This window comes from Eumetopias jubatus, unplaced genomic scaffold, assembly GCF_037043125.1.
Source record: "Eumetopias jubatus isolate StellerSeaLion01/CBP00866 unplaced genomic scaffold, mEumJub1_p1.0 scaffold_6, whole genome shotgun sequence".
Classification (NCBI taxonomy): Eukaryota; Metazoa; Chordata; class Mammalia; order Carnivora; family Otariidae; genus Eumetopias; species Eumetopias jubatus.
In genome coordinates, this window is record NW_028274812.1 from 100,411,239 (window position 1) to 100,436,164 (window position 24,926).

General features: G+C 42.0%; 1 protein-coding gene across 2 annotated transcripts in view; it reads right to left on the reverse strand.

The window, feature by feature from the left end:
• Positions 1-24,568, reverse strand: part of TFAP2D (transcription factor AP-2 delta) — a 52,555-nt gene extending 27,987 nt beyond the window's left edge. The window contains exons 1-5 of one of the 2 annotated variants that reach the window (XM_028097472.1): positions 24,530-24,568; positions 23,024-23,521; positions 19,409-19,469; positions 9,585-9,750; positions 9,289-9,407 (exon numbers count right to left, since the gene is read on the reverse strand). In XM_028097472.1, the coding sequence (XP_027953273.1) occupies positions 9,289-9,407; positions 9,585-9,750; positions 19,409-19,469; positions 23,024-23,521; positions 24,530-24,568 (883 nt within the window). Of the gene's footprint in view, positions 1-9,288; positions 9,408-9,584; positions 9,751-19,408; positions 19,470-23,023; positions 23,573-24,529 lie in introns of those variants that run through there. The other variant, XM_088024349.1, reaches the window with a different exon arrangement.
• Positions 24,569-24,926: the final 358 nt, after the last annotated feature.

The following is a 24,926-nucleotide window of genomic DNA, read 5'->3' on the forward strand; positions in this document are numbered from 1 at the left end:
GACAAAGTAAAAGAATAGAAAGCGAAGCTCATTAAATTCTTCTAGGAATACCTAATTCAACGTCCTTCATAACTGAGGTAGCCTTTATTTTTTTTAACCCATCACATTAGCAGAGATCCAAAAGTTGCACATCTACAGAATTATTTATGTAAGTGTAAGGTTACTCACTGTAGCACAATTTGTAATAGCTGAAGATTGAAAACATCTATATAATATTCAGTAGAGAATTGGTTAAATAAATTATGAGACACTCAAACAAGGTAGATCATGAGTGTTTAAAAGAATGGACAATTTGTAAGCCCTGAGAAAAAACACTATTATAAGGTGTGAAAAAAAGAACCTGACAGCAGAATAGTGTGTATAGAATGCTATAATTTCTTTTAAAAATTAAAAAATCCAATGCATACACACACATATCCTTGGAAGGAAATAGAGAAACCATTTGTTTAACAGAACATTTGTTTTCTGCCAGGAGGGGAACTGGACAACAAGGGAATACAGTGCAAAACAGATATTTTACAAGATGCTCTTTTGTAACTTTTAAATTTTCTACCATTTGAATCAATTATCTATTTAAAATTATATTAATTCAAAAGTAAAATTACTCTCTGACTCCATTCTTAGAGAGATTTAAATCTAAACTTAAATATTTATTGTAAATTAAAACACAAGCTATTCCAAAACTGCCATTGCTATTCAGCAGGATGTACACATCAATAGGAAGAACTACAATCTATAATTTCACTAAAATACCTATGAATTTTGATAAATGTAAATCATGGAATAAAAGCAGAAACTGCGTGTTTGAAAAGCACATTAGTCGAGGCATATACATTAAAGAGAGAATAATGGAAAGAAGAAAATAAAATCATGAGGGAAGTAATGCAGAGACGTGTTTTTTTTTTTAAAGATTTTATTTATTTATTTGAGAGAGAGAATGAGATAGAGAGAGAGCATGAGAGGGGAGAGGGTCAGAGGGAGAAGCAGACTCCCCGCTGTGCAGGGAGCCCGATGTGGGACTCAATCCCGGGACTCCAGGATCATGACCTGAGCTGAAGGCAGTCGCTTAACCAACTGAGCCACCCAGGTGTGTGTTTTTAAGTGAGCAGCACAATTTGCAAGAGTGAGCAGTGAGATGGACCAAAGCGGGCAAGGGCAGGCAGGACTCAGCCAAACAGGCTTGGAGACACTTGCCTTTTTGCAATGAGTAAAAGCAGGAATTTAAGGACACTCCAAACACACAGTCAGACCCAAAAGCATATGGGTAGTGGCCTATTTCCTCTACCCCTACACGTAAATACCTTTTTCCCCTGAAGATGAACGAAATCATAAGATGCAGATCAGGGGAGTAATATTACAAATGACTTAAGAACACGTCTCCTAAGATGGTATCTATTTGTCCACAGCATTGTCTGATACAATCTCTCATTCATGGAGATCAATTCTTGAAAATTCTTATAAGTGCTAGTTCCCAGATATAATATCTAATTGTTATCTAATTACCAATTATCAAAGCAGAGTCTCTCAGAAACTCTTCCATACTTTAGAATAAGAAATTTACAAATAAGGTGATACCTTTGTCTGGGGGTGGGTAGCGGGGAAAGCTTTTCCAAGACAGATCTTAAAATGATTCACACAGGCTCTACTAGCATTTACTTTATTGAGCCCAATTCCACTGATAGCTCTGAAATGCAAAAACTGTGCTCAAGACATTGTCCATGACAGAGTGTTTGTATGCAAAAGGGAACACCAGGTTTTCCTTGAGCTCTTCCATCTGACTGTCTGACCAAAGTGAGCACCAATTAGAGCTATTATTACAAAGAGCCAATTTATTAGCCTTTTTATGTCACACACAGTTTAAGAAGGAAGCTGGAAACCTTTGTCCTGAAGGAGGGACTAAGGTGGGAATGTGAGTCTGGAATGGCCGGTGGAGGAGTTATTTTGGGATGAAGGTCCTTTCAGACTTATAATCATGCCATGAGTCCCTGAAGGCTAGCTTTCAGATCCAGATTCCCATAGAAACCCACTGTGGTACCACGTGAAGGTAATGAGAAATATCCGTTGTGTTCTAAATTTCATGAGAAGAGCATCTAAAGCTGAGCATGCCCTGTGCATGTATTATCACTAATACTTGGCAAAGGATTTTGGTGTTTGAATCCTATGAGTCTCAAGCAGTGAACAATACTTCTTCCTAAAATAAAAAGTCATGGACTAATCACATCAGGAAAACCTGATATACCTATACTCACTCACCATACCTCCTCTCTAGGAAAGAGTTCATTCATTGCCAGGTCAGTTGTCCTTGTCTATGTGAGTATATTTAATCCTACATAAGATGTACAAAACAGGGGTGCCTGAGTGGCTCAGTTGTTAAGCATCCGCCTTTGGCTCAGGTCATGGTCCCAGGGTCCTGGGATCGAGCCCCACGTCGGGCTCCCTGCTCCGCGGGAAGCCTGCTTCTCCCTCTCCCACTCCCCCTGCTGAGTTCCCTCTCTCACTGTCTCTTTCTCTGTCAAATAAATAAATAAAATATTAAAAAAAAAGATGTACAAGACAGATGTGGCAGAGTTGAGTGAGGGACCATCAAAGATTTGTCCTTTCTTTACATACTATATAGCATTGCTGCTGAGATGACTCTGCCCAGCTAGAGACTACATTTTCTAGTATCCCCCACACCCACCCCTGGAATTGGTTGTGGACACATGACTAGTTCTTGGAATGTGAACAGTAGTAAGGTGGGTAAGAAGCTGTGTACTTTTACTACCATGTCTCTCCTTATTGTGAGCTCAGTGAATGGGCTCCTCGGACCTAGAGAAGGGAATAGCTACAGATGGAAAGACTCTGGGTCTTTGATTAAAACCATGAGAAAAGGCCCCTGGTGAGGAACACCCACCTCAAACTATGCTGAGAAATAAGCTTTTATCATGGTAAGCCACCGAAAATTTGGGAATTAACTGTGATAACAGCTAGCATTGTCCTAACCATTACAGATATTATGATCTTTATTTATAAACTAAGACAATGAAGCTGAGTCAGTTTAAGTAACTAGCTCAAAGTCTGACAAAATTTCAACGGTGAATTTATTCGGGGCAGGGGAGGCATGCTTGCCCAAGGGAAAATACATTTTGCAAGTGGACAACTAGGTCATATGAAGTAAGACGTGCAGGGCAAGGTCTGGAAGCTTACATTTTTTGAAACTAAAGAACGAAACAATAGTAATGAAGGATTTAAACTCAAAAAGAGTGAATAGAGATAATATGCAATATTTGTAAATGGTCCCCTTTCTTTTGCTGGTGTATATTCACACCCTTCTCTGCCCCACACTGTTTTGAAATACACACACACACACACACACACACACACACACAGGATTTGACCCCCTGTCACAACAAACTGCAAGTCAAGGTATTTATGTTTAAGGACATCAACAGTGCTTTCAGAACTCCTGGTGTAGCCTGAAAATGTTACATGAGCTTTTGCAAATTCAGCAGAACTGTCCCAGGAAAGCACTCCACTCTGGTGAACAAAACCTCCCTCCAGCAACACTCTGCAACTTTGGCCATCTTGGAAAACCTCAAGTGAGGAGGGGAGCAATAGGCAGGAATAACTCCATCATTGACTCCTCATGTTTGTTTTAACAACCACCAACTCTGCAAAGGTTGTTCTGGAATAAAATAGAGAAGACAGCTAACAGAAGCTGCTAATTCATAAATAATAAATATATAGTAAGAGTATTAGAAGCAGAACAATAATATTGGCCAAATTCTTTGAATGTTTTCCAAAGATGGAATTATCACCACTATACAAGAGGCTGGGATTATCCCAATATCTCAGGAAGATACATGCATTGGGTTAAACGACTCCAATCCACCATATTTTCCAAAGAGAGTAACATCTCTTTGATGTCATATATAAGCCGAATGAGACAAAAGAGAAGTCACAGCAATATGACTAAAACAAGGGGAAACAAAAAGAACATCAAGTTTATGATAAAGTGGGGAAGAAGAAGTTGTATCAACCATTAGTTATATAACTAAAACCCATTAGATGAAGAAATATGGATAAAAAGGTGGAAATGATCTATTATTACATTCTGAGGACTCTAGATTCAAACATTCATACCTCATTCTAGCTCAAATATGTCTGTTATATGGACCCAAAAAGTCCCCACTGTAAATATCTGCCTTACCAAAATGTTCACTTTTCAAACAACTTTGTGAGGTGAAAGAAATCAGTTTCAAGTGAACCACTTCATCCCAGTGGTTACTAGGTACAATGATATTTGTAACAGAAATGTTGTGAATTACTTAAATATAAATTTGCATTAAATAGCCCTCTCCTTTAAATTTCTAAAATAATCCCAAAATAATTACTTTAATATGTTGATTTGAGAACAATGTTAGGATGGCACTATTAATTGAGTGACTCCATTTAAAAGAAATACAGGGGAAAATTATTATAAAACAATTAAAAACAGAATGATGGAAAGCCCAAGGTAAGCATGGAAATTTGGACTATCATAATGAAACTACTGTTATGTCAGTGACAGGGGTAGTTTTTGAAAAACAAATGTTCATTTGCTAATTTCAATCCTTGTTATAAAAAGCACCTTGCCGTTCACCAACTGGATCTTTACAAAGGTTATATCATCTCTGCATGGAATGCCTACCAGAGTTTCAACGCACTACTCTTATATTTTTTGGAATTTTTATCAAAATAGAAACAATTGGCAAGTCTGTATTCAAATCTTCCCCAGAAAAGCCCTGACAAGTACTGTAAATCATGATGAAATTTATTTCTAAGTCTGGTGTATGAGAAATAAAGTCAATTAGATATTATCTCACTTATGCTTAAGTCCTACCGCAAAATGGGGGTGGGGTGTATGATTGAATGGTAATAATATATTGGGCCATCAGGATGTTTGAGAAATAACTCTATAAGAGTCTCAATTAACAGTCTTAAGAGACATTTAAGATACATCAAAATAAAAAGCTGCACAGCAAAAGAAACAATCAACAAAACTAAAAGGCAACCTACAAAACGGGAGAAGATATTTGCAGAGGACATATCTGATAAATTGTTAGTATCCAAAAGATATAAAGAACTTATAAAACTCAAAACCCAAAAAACAAATAGTCCAATTTAAAAAATGGGCAGAGGACCTGAGTAGACATTTTTCCAAAGAGGACATCCAGATGACTAATAACAGATACATGAAAAGATGTTCATCATTACTTACCATCATGAGTTGCAAATCAAAACCACAGTGAGATACCACCTCACACCTGTCAGAATGGCTAAAATCAACAATACAAAAAACAACAGGTGTTGGAGAGAACATAGGGGAAATGGAACATGGGTGTACTGTTGGTGGGAATGCAAACTAGTGGAACCACTGTGGAAAACAGTATGGGGCTTCCTTAAAAAGTTAAAAATAGAACTGCCCTACCATCCAGCAATCACACTACTGGGTATTTACCCTAATTCAAAGGGATACATGCACCCCCATGTTTATAGCAGCCTTATTTACAATAGCCAAGACATGGAAACAGTCCAAGTGTCCATCGATTGATGAATGGATAAAGAAGCTGTGGTATATATACAATGGAATATTATTCAGCCAAAGAAAAGAATGAAATCTTCCCATTTGCAATGACATGGATGAAGCTAGCGAGTATAACACTAGGGGAAATAAGTCAGTCAGAGAAAGACAAATACCGTATCATTTCACTCATGTGGAATTTAGGAAACAAAACAAATGAGCAAGGGGAAAAAAAGAGAGAGACAAACCAAGAAACAGATTCTTTTTTTTATTTTTTTATGTTTATTTATTTGAGAGAGCAAGAATGAGAGAGAGAGAGTACATGAGAGGGGGAGGGTCAAAGGGAGAAGCAGGCTCCTCGCTGAGCAGGGAGCCTGATGCGGGACTCCATCCCTGGACTCCGGGATCATGACCCGAGCCGAAGGCAGTCGCTTAACTAACTGAGCCACCCAGGCGCCCGAAACAGATTCTTAACTAGAGAACAAACCAAGGGTTGCCAGAGGAGAGGGCGGGGGTGGAGGGACAGGTGAAATAGGTGATGGGGATTAAGGAGTGCACTTGTGATGAGCACCACGTGATGTATGGAATGATTGAATCACTATATTGTACACCTGAAACTAATATTATACTGTATCTTAACTAACTGGAATTAAAATAAAAACTTTAAAGAAAGAGAGCCATTTAAGAGAAGCTAAATTACTAGTACTGGTATTCAAAGATACATATGGGTTATTGCAGAAAATCTAGGAGGTAAAGGGGAGATAGCAATAAAAATGGTAAGAAAAATACTATTCCTTCCCATAAGACCACAGATTTATAAGAAAGTTGATGAATCATTTTTGATGACTAGGAATCTAGTTTTAGAATTTCTGAAAAAATTAATCTGAAATGTTGCTGACTCTTACAAAATATGTTTGATAAAAGAAGAAAAGTATCACCCAAAGACATGGTCAACTCAAAGTCTTACCAACACCAACTCGTAAGTATGGGGAAGTTTTAATTTACCACTTAAAACTATACAAGCAAAACAAACCTGAAAGAACTGAATCAGTTCAAAAAGGATCAAGATTCCAAAAGTACTGAAGAAAAGCATTAACTATGTCAATTTTCCAGGGGCTTGATAAATCAGAATTGAGTCACCATTATTTTGTATACAACCAACATCATCTACAGGATTCCAAAGACTATGAGCCTAATGCAGAAGATGGCATCTTGCCGGCTGGAAAAGAGTCATGAGCTGTCATCACCAACGCAACCAAAATGTAGGAATAAAAATATATAGGAGAGTCCTCAACAATAAAACTGCTCTTCTTGTCAGCCAGGGATAAAATAAAGCCTATTTTAATTTAGATGGAATGTCCTTGTTCTTCAAGTAGTAGGTTCTCTTCATGTCCTAAGACAACTTCTAGTTTTTTAAACTGTGGGTCATGACTCAGTGTGAGTCTTGAAATGAATTTACTAGGTTTATCATCAGCATTTAAAAAGAACACAAAAATATGGAATAGAATAAAAATCAGAGAATATACACATGGCAATAAAACTTTTAAGTGGGTGAGAGAGATAGACAGAGACAGAGGGAGAGAGAAAGTGTACACGTGCATTTGAGGGTTATAATATGTGGGGAGTTAAGGGATGCAAAAGGTCCCTTTGCCTCTAAATGTCTTTTTCTCAGTTCCATCACAGTGTCTGAAATTAAAGAAGATGTATTTCTCTACATCATGAAGATTTGGGGGATTTCAAAAGCATCCAATTAAAGTACCTGGAAAGAATTAAATCTTAGGTTTCATCCGCCAAGGCCGATGTAACTCCTCCATGAACACAAGCCAAATGAATAGAACACAGTTAGATACTTCTGTGGTAGGAGATATGTTGAAGAGTAGATGGCAGGACCACAAAGATCACCATAGGAGTTCACATATTTAACTTTCACCTCTTCTATTAGCACAGAATAATTTAGTTGATGATTCCCACACAGGATAATTTAGTGCTTGGCTACCATAAAAATCAGTAAGAAGATTTGTGAATATACCCTTTTATGTAGGCTCTTCAGCTTCTATTGGCCAATATTTCACGGACACCACAGAAAACAGTGTTTCTTAGGGCCTTTAATTTTCACACCAGTTACAGATTTCCTGAGAATTCACAGTCAGTCCATCCTAGGAAGTGAAAAGGATCTCAAGAAATATTTAGACCAATGATCCTTAAACCTCATTATACATCAGAATCACTGGGGATGTTGAAAAAAAGTATAGATGCCTGGGTCATACCACCGCCAGAAATTTGAGTTTCAATTGGTTTAGGGAAGGGGCCCAGGCATTTTTAAATAAACCTCCTGAGTTGATTCTCCTGCAGAGTTGGGTTTAAGAGCCAGTCAAGTCTTACCACCCATATGATTCTTAAATCCACCTCATTATATACTGAATAAGTGTTTTGTTCTATTGTTAAATAGTTATAATTATCTTCTTACTTAAATTGAGCAGGAATCTGTCTCCCTTTAGAATCAACCCCATGTGTCATTTTTTTCTACCTTGTCCTTCCCCCAGTACCCACAATCAATATGAGTGGATGACAGGTCAACTTCCTCTACCATCTGTCAGTTCTCAGTATCAGTACACACAGGCAAACACATCACAAGACATAGAACATAGTAACAGAAACACTTATTAGACGTTGGTGGTCAGTAATATTATTGTTGTTATCACTGTTACAATTAGGGAACAAAGCAAAGCAAAGCAAACTATTAATAGCAAAATCACCAAAGCAATTTTGCCCAGACCAATGTCCAGAACACACTACTTCACAAAGTTGTACAGTAAATAGTATGAATTGATAAGCTGGATAAAGGCAAGATGTTTATTTTTGTGTTTCCCTTGCTTTTCACTTCCTATAGTTAGTGCCTTATAGACAAGAGAGTAACCAATGCAAGAAAAGTGACACAGGTGTGTTCAGGTGAGTTTTGGTAAAAAGGTCCCTTTGTTCAGATTTAAAACAATAGCATTCTCGGTTCTAAAAGAACTCTCCTTTGGCATTCAAAAGCTCCCCCACAAAGTGAAAAATAAGTCTCCAATAATACCTCTTCTTAAAAGAAGTTTGAATAAGATTATGTAGTTTAGTCCTTACAGAAGAAACAAAAAGGAAAAGGTGAGTTGGGAAAAAAATAACTTCTGGGAATATATTTTTACCTCTGTCTCTATACCACTGATAAACCTTAACCCTTCTTTGACTAGCTTATCCTCTCAGAAAGCCATGGAACATCACTGTACTTTAAGAGATACATACTAGGATTAACACGTTATGCTCTCAGGCGTGGTATCATGGCTAGACCCCTGTGAACCCTATATAAAGGGAGATTATTTATCCTATAGATCATGTTGCACTGAATAATGAGTTAAGCTAGATTTATCTGAACTCTAAAATAAACAATCATGAAAATGACAATAGCACAGTCAGTTTTCTTGTTGCTGTTATTTAGGAAATACTGGTTGAAGTACTTAAATCTTGCACTGTCTTCTTCTGTGTTATTGCCAAGATTAGTATATTAAATGACATTTTATGAATTATCTAAACCTGATGTTGTCTAATGTCATCATCTTTATCATGATTAATTGGGAAATGCACCTGTAACTGTTGACTGTCTTGCTTAATACCATAGACAAAAATGAAACAGCATAATCTATCAAGCCTGAGGTCCAAAGAACCGCTAACCTAACCTTGTATCATTACTTCGCAGAGCTGAAAAATCGTACCTTCAACTAAGGAAGTAAGGAGCGTGACATTGGCTGCTTTCCGTCTCCCTGCTGGCAAATTCAGGCCAAGCCGATCCAGTTTCTCTCTCAGGCAGCGACCCCCATTCTTGGATTTCGCTCTGTCCCAAAACAAAAGAAAAGCTACGTTTTGAAAATTCACATCCTGAGGGAAATGACAAGAAGACCTGACCCGACGGGGAATTCAGTGTGAGAGAGAAGGCTTCAGGGCTGAGGGTGGAGGCGTATGGTATCAGTAGAGTTGGAAGGCACGGCATGCCAGAAGACAATTGTCTTACCTTCTCAAAATGCCTCCCAAGAGTGAAGCGTTGAGGCATTCAGGTGGTGAGAGGCGCCTCTTCACCTCAGCAATCGTCACCTTGTATTTGGAAGTTGAACTGAGAAGGGACAAACGGCCAGGGACAGAGCAAAACAAGTCTGTGGGGTTGACCACACAAGTACCACCTTGGGGGAGGGGGAAATATATTACATATTAGTGACAGTGAGAGAAGATAATTGCATGAAAGACAGTTAACATCAAGGCACTATTTGGGGTTTGGGAATACACAGCAACAAATGTTCTCATATATACATCACCTGGATCATCTCAGAAAGCTGCTCTGAAGACATCCTTTCAAATAACAATACAGGTTATAGCTTTCAAATATCATATAGAACATGTTTGTGGGGGTACAATTTTTTAATTTAAGCAAAAATTATCATCCTACATAGAGCTGGCTGGCCCATCAGTGCTAATTTTGACATCATACACACCAAAAAACACTTCAATTAATTAAAAACCCCAAACTCCACCAGTTACCCCCACAGAGGGTATGTATTATTTTTCCATGGCTCCGTATATGTGTATGCATGTATGTGCAGTAGACACAATGGATATATTTTATCCATGACTTACTATATAGACAAAAGTTTTGAAAACTCTTTTCCAAATTGTTTGAAAACTGCCATCTCTTTTCCCTCATCCACCTCCCAACTATAAGTACTGGAATCACTCAGTTCCCAGGTACCACCAAAAATAATCTACCCATTGTCATAAACTTTCAACCCATGTGGGTGGATGATAGGTCACATCTCTCTACCACATGTCAGCTCTCAGGATTGGCACACACAGTCAAATATAGCACAAGACTAGAACATAGTAAGAGTCACATTGTGTTAGTGGCCAATAATATTATTGTTTGGGTTGTTGTTATCATTATTACTATTAGGGAACAAAGCAAAGATAACTGCTAATAGCAAAATCACCAAAGCAATTTTGCCATGCTGAGGCTCCTGAAGCAGAAGCCTTTGGTCTCCAAGCTCCAGAAAGCCCATTGAGCTTTGCTCTTCTCCAGGACAACAGAGTACATTCCCTAAACTCAGGCACCTGAAGTAGACTTGTGATGATGATAATCACTGCGGAGAGTTTCCTGCTGCCCAATCCTCCCATACTGCAAAAATCCTGAGCCAATGTCCATACTGCTAACATGGTGGCTACACAGCCCTGGCATTCAAGGCTTCCTCCGCATGCATTGAGTAATCTGAGGGCAGAGCTTATGGGGTTCACTGGCAGGTTCAAATTCAAGGCTTGCTTTCCTGAGCATACATCTAATTTCTTCAACTATGGGAGATCTTAAGACTCCTCTCCACAAAAGGTCTTCTATGAGAGAAAAGAGAGAAAAGTAGGTGGAAGAAGAAAAACAATCAGGAGAGTGTTGTCCAAAATCTTTTTACTCAAAGGGTTGTCCTCAACTGGCAACACTGGCATCTCCTGAGAACTTGTTAGAAATGTGGGATCTCAGGCTCAACTCCAGACCTTCTGAATCAGAATCTACATTTTAACAAGATCCCCAGGTGGTTCATGAATATTAAAGTTTGAGAAGCCCTGGTCTAGGACTCACCACTTGCCTTCCACATAGATCCTCCCCTCCTTTACTAAGTGCTCAGGGAGAATGTTGTGTTGCTGACATCTCTGGCATTCAGATTTGGGTGTGTTCTCTGAGCACAGTGGCTAAGGAACCTGGGAGGATGTTTAAAAAGGTGAAGAGGTCCTGGACCTGGGTGGAGAGAACAGGTTAACTTTTCCCTACTCTTAAAGTGTTTCTACTCCTGTACTACCTGGAAGTCATCCAAGTTTCTTGGAGTCATCCAAGTTTCCCCTGAAAGTACTGGGACCAATGTCTTTCTCCTTAAGCATTCTGAGGCTGGTGATCACCCTGAATGACCCCTCAAAACAGAAGAGAGGATGTTGATATCATTAGAGTAACCAGCCCTCTTTAGGCTAGAAGATGAGTCCTGTACACTTGGCTAAGTTCTCAATGTTAATGTCTGGAAACTGGCCCTCAGTCTGAAATCTGAGAGGTCACAATCTCAACTGTCAAATCGAAATCCTTTTCCTGGCATTAAATTTGCGGTCAACATAGTGGAAAACCATGCAAATGTCTGCCTCAGAGCCCCAAATACAAATTCACCTGCACTTCCCCACTTTGCATTTTCATAGAGAATTTTAAAACTAATCATCATCATCATCATCATCATCATCATAGTTATCCCAGATTTGGGGGCCTGGAACTATCATTATCCATTCATTAATGTTCTCCCTTTATACCTATAGACACAAAATCCATTTTACAAATAAGCTCTTAAGTGACTTCTCAAAAATTGAGATGAACAGGATATCAATGAACCCGGCTTTTAGCATCATTTTGTCAGAATCAGGACCCTAATAACTTTAGGACTTAGGTCATTGTGGGGTCATCTGAAGCAAAAATATTAAAGAATCATAATATCTATCTTCAAAATTCACAGAGCCCTCTTCCGAAAATGGGCCTCCACCCATGCTCATGGAATCATAAGCAAATTTACATTCTTACATAAATCCTCTTCTCTTGTACAATAGCCAACATGCAACTGAGGACACAAGGAATCTCACCCAATGGGTCTCAAATAAATTATGAGAGAAGAATGTTTGTGCATGTGTTACTTTCCCAGCAAGCCAAGGGAAAAAAGGACACAGCTTTAGACCTTTCCTATATTATATACAGTGGGTCAGAAACCTAATTTAGGGAGACACAAAAGATTATAAAAGATTTTTGTTAAAAAGAAAGGAGTTAAATCAGGCTTTCTCCAATTGGAAAATTGCCCCCTTTTGGCAAAGTGAACCCCATGTGGTGAAGCCAGCTGCTCCCAGGGAAGTCACTGGATCTGCTACCCAGCCAGGTGCTAACTCCCTGGGCTCTGGGTCTTTCTCTCCTGCATCCAGGTGAGGCTTCTGGCTTATGCTCAAATAAGCATTTATTAGGTAAGTTACACAGGCCGCATATTAAGAGTATGCTTTATGCACGCACAAACTGCCTGGAGGATTTATTTTGTATTCAGGATTAGCCATCAGCTCTAGAGTCTTTTATTTTTTATGTCACAGCATCTTTAAAGGGAATTTCTATTGCTTTGATAGTTGGCATTGCTGCAGCCTTGGGGAACTCTCTCGTCCTGGCTAAAGATTTGGCAACTTGTAGAGTTTACAGCAGCATGGGGAACCTGATCTCTTTCTTCCCAGTGGTTTATTTTTTGGGGAGGAAAAAAAGAGTAATAGGTCAACATAACCAGATTTTTGTATTTACAGTCAAGGTCCAAGGATGTGGGACTTCTTTAAGGGGATCCAGACCACAGAGAGCAATGATGAGATTTCAAAGGAAAGCCATGAGAGTCAACCATGCCAAGGCATTTACAGTATTCATCCCCAGTGTTACCCGCTGAAGTTCTTCATGGTGCTTGTGTTGCATGTGGGCTCTTACTGAAATTATGTAGCATTCATTCTAGATCCAGCACTCCAGTTAAAGGTGTTTCTGGTGCCAGAACCAGGCTACTCATGCAGAACTTCTCTAGAGTACATCTCTTTTCCATTCATAGTGCACTGAACTAATACTTCTATGGAGGGCACTATTTTCAAAATTGAAATTTGGAGATGGGGCTTCCCATTTCCAGTGATGCTCAAGCTCAGATCTGTAGCTCTAGAAACAGCATTAAGAAATCGGGGTCTATTTACTTAAGGTCACTTGTCTAGAACATGACTATCATAAAAGGGATAACTTTGCCATAGCTACAGGGAAAAGTCAGCCAAAGAAAATGTGCAGGGAACAAAACTAGGCATGAAACACACGCAAATCCTTCAGCTGCCAGACCTTGTTAGATCCCATGAAGCCAAAGAGAAACGGGGTGGAGCTGTGCCCTTCCTGGTGTGGCTGGAGACATCTGGCCCTATGTTGGCAGGCACAGCGTGGGGGAGTGGAAAAAGTACTGGGCTGCAAGTAAGAGGTTGGCCAACTAGCGACGCATAGGACCTTTGATGAGTAACTGGGCCTTGGTCTCTCCATCTGAAAAATGGGGATGCTCACGCCTGCTCAACTTATTTCCCCAACTCGGGAGGTGCAACGGGAAATGGACGCCCACGTGCTCAGCAACCTGAGTAAAGCCCGCCCAACTCCACCACTGTGTTGGGCAACTACCACCGCCCAGGGGTGCGAGCTGTGGAGCGCCACAATGTCCCCACCCACCTTTTGCGAGGCTACGGGATAGAAAGACAAGCGCCAACGCCTGAGTGCGCTTTTCCTCTTCTTATACAGGCAATCAGGGCAGAGGAAACACTCGCGACCGTCTCCAAAGGGCTGTGGCTCTCCTGGCGTCCCCAAAGCTGCCTCTAAGCCACGCGCCCACTCTGGGTGCCTTCCTCTCTAAGAACTGGGCGGGTGATGGCTAGAGGCCCTGCGCGCTCTCCGGGTGCGATCAATACTTCCTGGCTGGCTTCCGGGCGCGGGGCCCTTGCGCGCAGCCTCTCCGAAGCCGCAGCACCGCCCCACTCCCCGCCGCCTCGGTGTTGACATAATTAGACCCAATCTTGAGAGCAAAATAAATGTTCTGTTCGCCTTACAGCCAAACAGATGTTTACAATTCAAATGAAAGAAATACAAACGGCAGGGATTTTTTTTTCTCCCCTTCTTCATCTCCAGTGATCGCTCGTTTTTTCTGACACATTAAAAATGTGTAAGCTATTATAGGAGTTTCCTGTCCCTGTTTGTTCTGCGGGTGCATTTCTGTGAGGTGCGCGTGGAAGCTGGGTGGGATAGGATCGTTCTCGGCTGCTTGCTCTCTAGCCCCTCGCCCTTCTCCATCCCAAACCCCTCGGGTAATCGCCTCTTTGCTCCTCCTCCCCCCAAGCAGGTATTAACTGTAATCAAACAGCAAAGGGATAGTGGTTTAATTGCAATCAAATAGGCCTCAAATGATGCATCAGCCTCTAACTGCGCTGTTTGAGGGGAGGATATACCCTTACAGGTATAAGTGGATTACCAGGTTTGAACACGCTCCTCCGTGTGCAGATTCCAAGCAGAACAAAAGAAAGGGAGGTCTTCACGGAGAGACACTGGTTTAATGTGGCGGTGGGTGTGTAATTGTGAGTGTGTGTGCATGTGTGCATGTGTGTGTGTGTTTGTGTGAATTAATCCCCATTTCTCAATGCAGGGAGTGCTTTAGTTTTTGGTTATTTTCAGAGCGATAAAGAAATTAAGAGAGAAGGCAATAGGCTACGGAAAAGGAGCTCCCCTCCCCTGCAAAAAAAAAAAATTTTTTTTTTAGGAAACCATGCTTATCGATACTTTGGTATATGAATTTTAGTCTTCATATAAAGGAGCTTGAATTCCGAATCTGCAGCATGTGTATTTGGGGACTATAAGAAGCGGGAGAGGTGTGTTTCTGGCTGTATTTTCCAAAATGCATGAACTATAGAGATGAGTTTTGGCGATTCTAGTAAAGAGAGATTCTGGGGGCTCTGACAAAAGTAGAGGAAGAAGGCTTCCCACACCACTCCAATCTTACTCCTTCTGGAAGCCGCTGAAAGAGCCAGAGGCTCTTTCTAACCCGAGTTCCAAAGCTCAGGGCCCTCGCAAAACTGAAAAAGCAGAAGCAGCTCATCCTCCTGCCCAAGCAGCCGGTGGGCAGCCAGCTGTGGGGGCTGTAGTAGGGAAGAGCGGTCAGGTCCATCCACCCGGTTATTGGCAGACTGGACGATTGATGCTAAACTCCATTTCACAGAAGCATTTTTAAAAAAATTAAATCAGATCTGACAATGTTTGTTCCGTAGCGTAAATGCCTCCTCCTTGGCGCGCCAGTCACCTCTAAGCGATCTGACAAACTCCAGCTCTCTTAAAACGTGCAGAGTTCAGATCATATTAATTCCCCCAAAATGTTTTGATTCAAAGTAGTTTGTATTTTGTGTAGCCACGGGCAATCCGGAAAGCGCTCCTGCCTGCCCGTGGCCGGGTCGCTCCCTCTCCACTTGGCCCAGAGGCTATGGCGGTATTTAAGCGTCTGAAATTAGCCTGGGGCTGCAAGGCAGAGTGATCACAAAGCGAAACAAGGGCGCTTCCCCTCTTCACTTTTTTCATTTCTTTCTTCCTTCCTTTTTTTTTTTTTTTTTTTTTTTTTTGAGTTTGCCATTCCGATTTCTCAAAAAAGACCAGGGCCAAAATGTCACTTCCCATCCAAATAAGGAAAAGCTGGGTCTTCTTATCTCATCTCCATCCTCGTCTGAAGGCCACAGCCCCCTACCCAATTGAACCCCTACCCCTACCATTCCAATCTGGATCCATTCATTATTAGCATCATCATAATCGTCATCAACATTGTTCTCCTACTATTAAATTCTCAGGGAGAGAAATGAAAGGGACCAGAGCCTGACAAAGGGGAGGGGGCCATGAGGGAGCCTCAGAAGATTTATGGGGAAAAGAAGAGCGGGTTTTCCTTTCTTTTTTTAATGATTAAAAACACAGATGACTCCTGTAAATAGAAGCCTCATTTCTTCAAGAGACGCCTTTTGAAAGCCAGTATCTGAATATTCAACGAAGGCAAAGCTCCACTCTGTATGTACAACATTAATATGATCTCTGCAGAATTTGCTACTCAGAAATATTAACATATCAAAGCCGAAGCCGGAGGCGAGAGAAGCTATCGATACGCGAGCACAGGGTAAAGTAAAGATTATTGGTTCTGATGGTTGGAGTGGCGGAGCTGCGGGCAAAATCGCACACACCATTAAGCGAGAGTGAGCGCGCAGAGTGAGCGCGCGGGAGCTGCACCTCCGAGGCGGTGGCAAATATTTTATCTGGGCGGTAATTACCTTGCCGCTGCCCCTCTTCCGCGCTTTCTTTGGCTACACGGCCTTCATTATAAGCAAAAACAATGTAACTGCCACTTACCGAAATGAGTCAGAGAAATGGTATTTTGTTCTTTGCAAATAGAAATGGCCAAATTTAAAGAACTGAACGCCTTCCCCAACACCCCCCGAACACACACACACACACACACACACACACACACACCCTGCAAACCAGGACAGCCTCTCCCTGGTGAATTCATATGGGGCACGTAGGGATCTTTCTTCTAGAAGAGCACTCAGGAGTCTTTGGAAGTGAAATCTGTTTTGTTCCTCCCACAGTAAATTCTGGAAATCATTAGAAACGTAAGTTTATCAGAAAACTTAGCAAGGGAGGAAAAATGGCAAAAAAGTTGTGCTTTTCAAGAAATCATGTTTCCTGTGGAGAGTGGCCTGTAAACATGGATTAGAAGAGAAACAGACATTCCTATCTAAACAAAACCATTGCACAATATGGCGATATGGCAGAGTGCTTGACTTAGTGCCTTCCTGGTTTTTGATGAACAAAGGTGACATGAGCTATTTATATTAAGAATCCAGTGCACTACCATGACAAGAGAGAGAAAGGGCTTCCTTAGCCCTTCTTCAAAAACAGGGAGTCCTGAGATGAGGGGCTGGGAGTCCTGAGATGAGGGGCTGGCAGTCCTGAGATGAGGCGCTGGGCAGACTCTAGCAAGATGTACAAAACCTTTTCAGCAAGACTTCCTTGCTTTCCATTTGTAAATTGTCATGAACATTGATTGTTTCAGAGTAACAGACATGCACTTGGTCTCCCGGGCTCAACCAAGTTAATTGGCCTTTCTCTAAGACATGTGGAAATGGAATAAACTCAGCAGCTAAATTCTGAATTCCTTCGCAGGGGGTGGCAGGGGTGGGGGAGGGGAGGACTGGGATTTAGTCAAACAATACAGATAGAAGCCCCAAGTTACCACCCCTTTCTCTTTGGAGCTATGCTGTTTTCCTACAAGATCAATATTTGGTTTAAAAATCACGGGCTCCACGCTGATTTTCAGGTGAAACGAAGTGACACCAAATTCTACAAGAACAATAAAACATCACCTAAGGAAGACCATTTCTGTGGCTCTCAGAGGACAGGACTGCTGTTCCCATTTTGTAGTTACCCAAGAGCGTAGGCCTTCTTGGGGGAATGCTGAGAGGGGGTCCCCTAAATCTCTCTCCAAAAACTTCAACTGATTACACAGCCACCTCCCTGTCAGCTCCCGCCCTCGGTCTCAAATAATTCCCACCCTCTGCCAGCTACTGTAAGATCTGATGCAATTTCCAAGCTTTTGAGAAGGTGATCTTGGAGCAAGTGCGGAACTGAACGCGTCGACCGCAGCAGCGCCAGTCGCGCTCTGGGAGGAGCCGGCTCTGGGCGCTAATTAGTGGCGCTGTCCTTCAGCACCACCGACATCTCCGTGCGCCCTGAGTACTCAGCCTCACCTTTAGCGTGACCGCCCCAACAGACCCGGATCACACCTGACCCCTCTTTCACCATGCATTTTAACCCATCCCTTCAACAGTATGTGTATTTTATTTCAATTTTCACTAGTCTTGGGCCTATTTCATGTCACTTCAACATGGCTGAATATTAGCTTGGCTGACAAGCCTAATATTACTCATTTAAAAAAATCCTTATGGAGCAACACTAATTTTTTTTTTTGAAAAAATAGTTTCAAATCTCCGTGGAGCCGAATAGCTATTTTACATTTAGTGGAAGTTCCAAGTATCCACTATGACAATCGTCAAGTTCCAAACGAGAGGCAAGCTTTGTTTTCTTTACTCCTCAATTTAAATGGAATTTCACATTGAACACTGGGTTGTAAAACCTGAAGTTTAAACATGAAAGAATCCATTGCTTTCTTTGGAAAAGCACTGGAATCTTTCAACAAGCTTTGAAAAGGATGGACAGGGACTGAAGGACATTTATTTGGTTCCATCAGAAGTGACTCAGTCTTTAGTCATTCAGTTACTGAAGACAACTGCGGCCCTCAAGCTGGAATTAGTCCTGGTGAATAGGCTACATCTTATTAATTCGTATGAAGTTGGGATAACAGCTGGTCCCCTTGCCTGTGTGCTCCTCGGGTTACTCAGCTTTGCTAGGAAAATAAGCTTCAGAGGCTCTGGGTACAGTTAACTGGGGAAGCTAGCAAAATCTGCACCGCCTTGAGGCCCTTAAAATGTCATAGTTCAAAACCTTTTGTCAAAATGGAACATCTGAGATGCAGCCCCCTTCAGTGTCTGAGCCAAAATCAACAGCTCTCGACTCTTGCCTTCCCCCCACCTTCCAATTCCATGGGTAACACTGGATTCAGATGTTTTCCTCAACAGATGGGAACAAGAAAGCTTTATCCGGTACAGTTAACACCACCTCCTCCTCCCACCTCCCTTAAAGAAAGAAATGTTCTGGACACTTAGAAAAATAAGGGCAGCTACAATATTGGTGTTTCATTAGCCTTCCCTGAAGCCTCAACGAATCTAGCCTTTCATAGAATCCTTCAAAGCCTCAAGCTAACACCATCACCTCAATCACCCAGGCTGTGGCTGGCACATTCAGGGCTAAAAGGGACCAGAAATTCTGCTTGAGGATGTGGTGATGGGGAAAGGAGGTGTGACACAAATTACTTTTAGTGTAATTTTCTTTCTTTTCTTTTTCCTTTTTCTCCCCCCCAACTTTTATTCTGTCACTATTCCATGAAGAACAGCAAATGTCTTCTATCATAGTTCTTTGGGGCACAGGTTGGGTTCAACCCTCAATGAAGGAAAAGAGTATGCCTGTGTAGGACAAAAGTAATTAACCAAGAGTAATTGTTTTCTTAATCATCAGACAAGGAATCTGATGCTTAAAACACCACCAGATCTTCAAAACAAAGTATCAAGTGAGAGAAGAATGTTTTGTTTTAATATGTCACTTACCTCTTCTTATCACTCCACCTTGACCATTGAGAACAAGCCCACACTGGGCTTCCACGGAGCCCTTAATAAAAGAAAAATAAATAAAAGCACTCAAATAGATTCTAATAGGTATGACATTAGTTAAGTCTTTCAATCTGCCCCACTCCTGAACCCCATATCCCCGTAGTAGACATTTAAAAGCAACCATTGAGCTGGAGCAAGTTTGGCAGCACACATGATTTTAAGGGAAAAAAGTACCAGAAAAACCACAATCTAAAAGTTGTATAAATCGTAAGGTATGCATTTTGCAGCACCATACAATATTACACTTCAAAGCACCTGAGTGCCTTTCATCTTGGCATAAGGGAATGAGAAGCCCTTTGAGTCCCCATCAAGACACATAGCATATATACAGACAGTCTCCACGGCACTTTCTGCGTGGAGCAAATTACACTAAAAGTGTCAAGTCTGGCACTGTGGGTTTCTGGGGAGCTCAGAGGAGCCATTACAAGTGCAGCCTTCAAGATATCTGATGTTGGTTCTGCTTTACCACAGAAGTAGGAGTATCCTACCCAAAATATGCCTTAGAGAGGAAACACCTTCAGGTTCACTCACTGTAGATCTTCATGCTCCTAATGGATTGAGGGATCATTTGAGCTGGGAAGAAGGAAAGGGTTTGCTGATTTTTGATTAAGAAAAATAAAAATTTCTCTCTCTGTCTTTTTTTTCCCCTGAGTTGAAATGTGTTAAAGGCTCATTTTCCTTTACAAACAAACGAGGTATTGGACATGAAAGAGGCCTTGAAGGGTGTTAACCTACCCAACAGCCCGTGAAGAGTTAAGTAAATGCGGAGAGAGTCGGTGCATAATAAAAACCCACTTTACAAAACAACCTTTACAGCCCTGGCTCCCTCTTGCTTCCCCATTTTCACCATATTGAGGCAGGCCTGTAAGACCCCCCTTTTCAACCTACTCACGAGCTCTTTCTTATTTTAAATGTTCTGCCTTAAAGTGATTATCAAATCAATATGAAAAAAAAAACTTGCAGTCTGAGCATAAATTAAAGCGGTGATGGGAAAAGGTGTGACAGTTTCCTTTGTTGGCCATAGCAAATCTTTTTAGGGGACTCAAAGATGGAACTGAAGCCACAAGACTGTTTGCATCTGTTAGGCAGACTTAGACCGCCCTGCAAACCATTGGACTTTCACTTAAAATTCTGTGCAGGGAAAAGTATATTTACATTTGTTGCATTTGAAATGAGGCATATGCTGATGAATGTTTTAAAAAGGAAGAAATAAAAGGAGAGAGACGGGTTTCTCCCACACATCCCCTCCCTATTTCTCTTTTTAAAAGTAGCTATTACTTTTTTCTCTTTCTTTTTCATTCCGCCAACTAAGTCCAGGAGGAGTGCAAGAAAATAACTTGCCAGATTTACAACTTGGCTTCATATATATATATATATATATATATATATATATATATATATATATATGAAGTGTATCTATATATACACACACAATGATATGTACATATATAGATATGTCTCTAGACATAGATACACAAATATATCACATATCATGCTCCTCAATTTCTTCTAGGATCTTGGAGTGTTTCTCTCGGTATGAATATTCCCTCAGTATGAGCAATAAGCTAAAAAAAATACTATAAATGTAAAAAAAAACATAGACTGAAAAAGAAGGTCTCAAAATATCTGAAATGTAGAAGGTAAAGGGTCTCAAAGTTCTCCAAGGGAGCGAACCACTCTCCCTTCCATTCTCTGGTGCACTGTTAAGATGTTTATTTTCTTAGAAGAAATGAATCTTGGTCTCTACACTTAACAAACTTTTCCCCCTCATAAGTAAAACATGTTGTTTGGTCGGATGACATTGCATAAATGACCAGTTGAATGGCACTAAGTCGAAAATTGGATAAACTACGGTGTTCTTTTGCACGGGATTCGCTCTTTGTCTGGTGCTTGCAAATGTTCTAATCCCCTCTTTTGAAAAATGCCCGGCTTTGTGCCTAGCACAGAAAAAAAATTTGTACAGATACAAAAAAATCAGCAGCAGACGTGGCTATTAAAAGGAGTAAATAGGTTTTAGTTGAGCTAAGCATTGAATGGCAGATTTTTTCCCCCTTGAGACATAAGGGGATCCTTGTGAAAAATGGAAAAATATTCTGAGCGTTTAAAATTATTTTGTGAATATAAATGTAGAAAGTCAAGGTTTATGGAGCCAAATCTTTTTTCTTGTGTGCCGGTCTTGCACCCACGGCTCTTTGTTGGGACTGGAAGGGCTTTCACTTTGATTTTAAAATAATCCCTTGCTCAGAGGTAAATGAGGGGCAAAGATTTTCTGTGCGCAACAAGGGATCTCTTACGTCTCCAACTTGTGCTCTTGGAGTATCTTCCCTTTCGTTATGGAGGCTGTGGAGAGGGTAGCCAGCTTTGTGTGGACTGAAAAAGTAGGGACTCAGCTACGGTTGCCCTTTCAGCCAAAAGAAGCTACAAATTCATGTCTTTTGAGTTCTTTTTTGGATATTTGTGGGTTTATTTGTTTGAAATGTGGCTGTGACAATATGTCTGCAAAATTATAAATTCTATTGTTGGCAAAGAATGTGCAAAAATACATTAAGAAAGAAAGTAGGAGAGCGATCCTCTGATTGATGGCCTCCATAGTATCTGGATTCCTTCCTTCCTTCCTTCCTTCCTTCTTCTCTCTTTTTGCTCTCTCCCTCATCCCTCCTTTCCTTTTCTCCTTTTTCCTCCCTTCTTATTTCTTTCCCCTTTCCCCTTCCTTTATTTCTTCATTTCCTTCTTTTAAAGAAGTTGCATCTTGTGTAAAAGTTAATAACCCAGTGAGAAAAATAAAGTTGTGAATTACCCAACTGGGTGGTGGGATTGGGTGCTCCTTAGAATTAGGCTCAACTCCGCAACCTGGTGAAGTGCATTGTGCAGATTCTTTGATTGGTGTAAATTTTTGAGACTTTCATTTGCAATTCTTTACTATCCACAGCAATCTAGTATATTCGGGGAAACTTTTGCTAGAGCTCAACAAAGTCACAGAACAAACCAGCCCCCCAATTCTTAGTAAGTTTCCACAGCTCAGTTTGGGACAAACACCTGGGACGGGCCGGTAGACCCAGTAAAACCAGAGACTGAGGGTGCGATTGGTCATCATCTTATCGGGTCTTACTCTGAGTCCAGTTGGCTCAACCCAGCCTCCATGATCTCCTCCACCCCATCCCTTCAGGGACAGAAATGAGGATTCACAACCGACTTCTGTGCAGACCGACTGAAAGTGGGGCCCGCAGGTAGCCAGACTCCCCGGCGACCAGGTGAAATGCCTTGATCCAATGAGAGTGACAGAATGGCACACGCCTCCTCTAATTGTTTTGATAACGTTCCATAATAAGTGGTGTGTGTGTGTGTGTGTGTGTGTGTGTGTGAGAGAGAGAGAGAGAGAGAGAGAGAGACAGAGAGACAGAGAGAGACAGAGAGACAGAGAAAGAGAGAGAGACAGAGACAGAAAGAGGAGAGGACAGTGAGGAGAGGAGGTTTACAGTTAGAGCTTTAACGGAGGGGTGGGGGAGGGCAAAGAGGGGAGGGCGCAGACAAATTCGCTGCATGCTTATTTACCTGCAAGTCGTCTGCTCCCGCGGCGGCCAGCCCCAGGCTGGGCCCTGGCAGGAGTCTTTGATCTGGGTGCATTCCATACTGAGAGCCATGGCTCATGAGGGACAGGTCGTGGCGGCGGTAGGCATCGAGGCAGCCCAGCTCCCGCCTCTGCTCGTCCAGGCAGGACGACTTGAGCGCCCGCGCATTGTGCAGGTTAATAAAGTCGGTGGGCTCCCCGTGGTGGATCTGCTGGTAGTACTGTTGCGAGTGGTGGAGCGAGTTCAGAGAGTAGGCGTCGGGGGTGACCGCCGGGTGGCTGTGCTGAAACTCGTAATGGAAGGACTGGTGGTGGAGCGGGGTGTACTGGTGGTTAGTGGAGAAGTAGGGGGACGCAAACTCGGTGCCGGTGGTGGAATAAGTTAAAGGAGAGGAGGAGGAATAGGCGACAGTGGAATTGGCTACGGACTCCAGACAGCCAAGCTGCATCAAACGGTAGCTGTTTGATCCGTCGTGACGTATCTGGAAGGAAGAGGGGGAAAAGGGAGAGCAGAAAAACTTGAGGTTTGTCATTTTGCAACCGAGGCGCCGCTCTCCCGGAGCCAGGAGCTTTCTCTGGCTCTCCAAGGAGGGCGAGCACGCAGGGCTGGGGCCGAGCCGCAGCCCCGGCTCAGCGCCTTTGCCAGAGAGCCTTTGCGAGCAGGCGAACTGGGGGTGGGCGGCCTCGTCCTCACAGTCGAGAGGGCGGAAAAAAAAATCCCCCACCCTATATAGGTGCGGGTGACACACCACACCACACACACACACACACACACACACACACACACACACACACACAGCCCCTGCCTAACTTGCACTGGGAGCTGGGCGCCGGGAGCCAGGTTTACGACCGACTCCGGGGCGGCTGGGAGCAGAACCAGAGTCCACACGCACAGAGCGCGGGCCGGCGTCTCGCCACCGCCACCAGGTCCCAACACGGGGATTCCGCGGTTGTCCATGCCGAGCTGCTCCTCCAGAGCTGCTCAAAATCATTATCCATATATTTACAAAATCCAGTCTGTGCAAATCGCTCAACTCGCTCATTTCCTGAACCATTTGAGGCAAGGAATCCGACCCCCCTTTCTGCTTCACTTTCCTAGAATAAGACCATTCCAAAAGGGGTGCGTTGTTCCCCACCCCCCTCGTCCACCTACCGCCCCCCATCAATCTCTTTACTTTGCCTTTCTGGGTATCTTTTTTCCATCTCTATCTCTTTCTCCTCACCCCCCTCCTCCCTTTCTTTATTATTAGGATTATGTTTTCCCCCTCATTATGGCAAATGTTTCTTAACGTGGCAGAGTTGCCCTTCCTGGCGACAGATGTCATAACGAACTTTCTCCCCTTTCCTTCCCTAACTTCCCCCGAAAGCCAGATTATAATTAAACGTAACGGTCCAATATAGATTAGAGACAGGGAGGGCTGCCGCCGCCGCCGCCGCCGCCACACACACGCGCGCTCAAAAAAAAAAAAAAAAAAAAAAAGTAATAATACCTCGGCATCGTGGACTAGTCCCGGAAAGGTAGTTGACATGTTGGGTTTCTCCGAAAGCTTACGATGCAATTTCCCCCTCCAAAAAAAGAATCGGGAAAAAAATCCAAACTTCTTGTATTTTCCAATTTTTTTTTAAGGAAAAAAAATGTTCTATAGATAGAGATCTAAATTGTAATGGCTTTGCCCGGATCAGATATCTCCTTGCCTCGTACCCACTTAAAAACCTGTAGGAACAAAATTTTCCCTCTGCACAAAAGCAGCTCCCTGGAACAGATTTTGTACTTGCTGAGTATTTCTTTGGCTGATGTCGTAGGTCCCTTGGTAATATAGAAGTTTTGAAAATTAAGCATCAGCACTGAGAACTGGGAGGACAATAGGCAGAAGAGATTTATCCCAG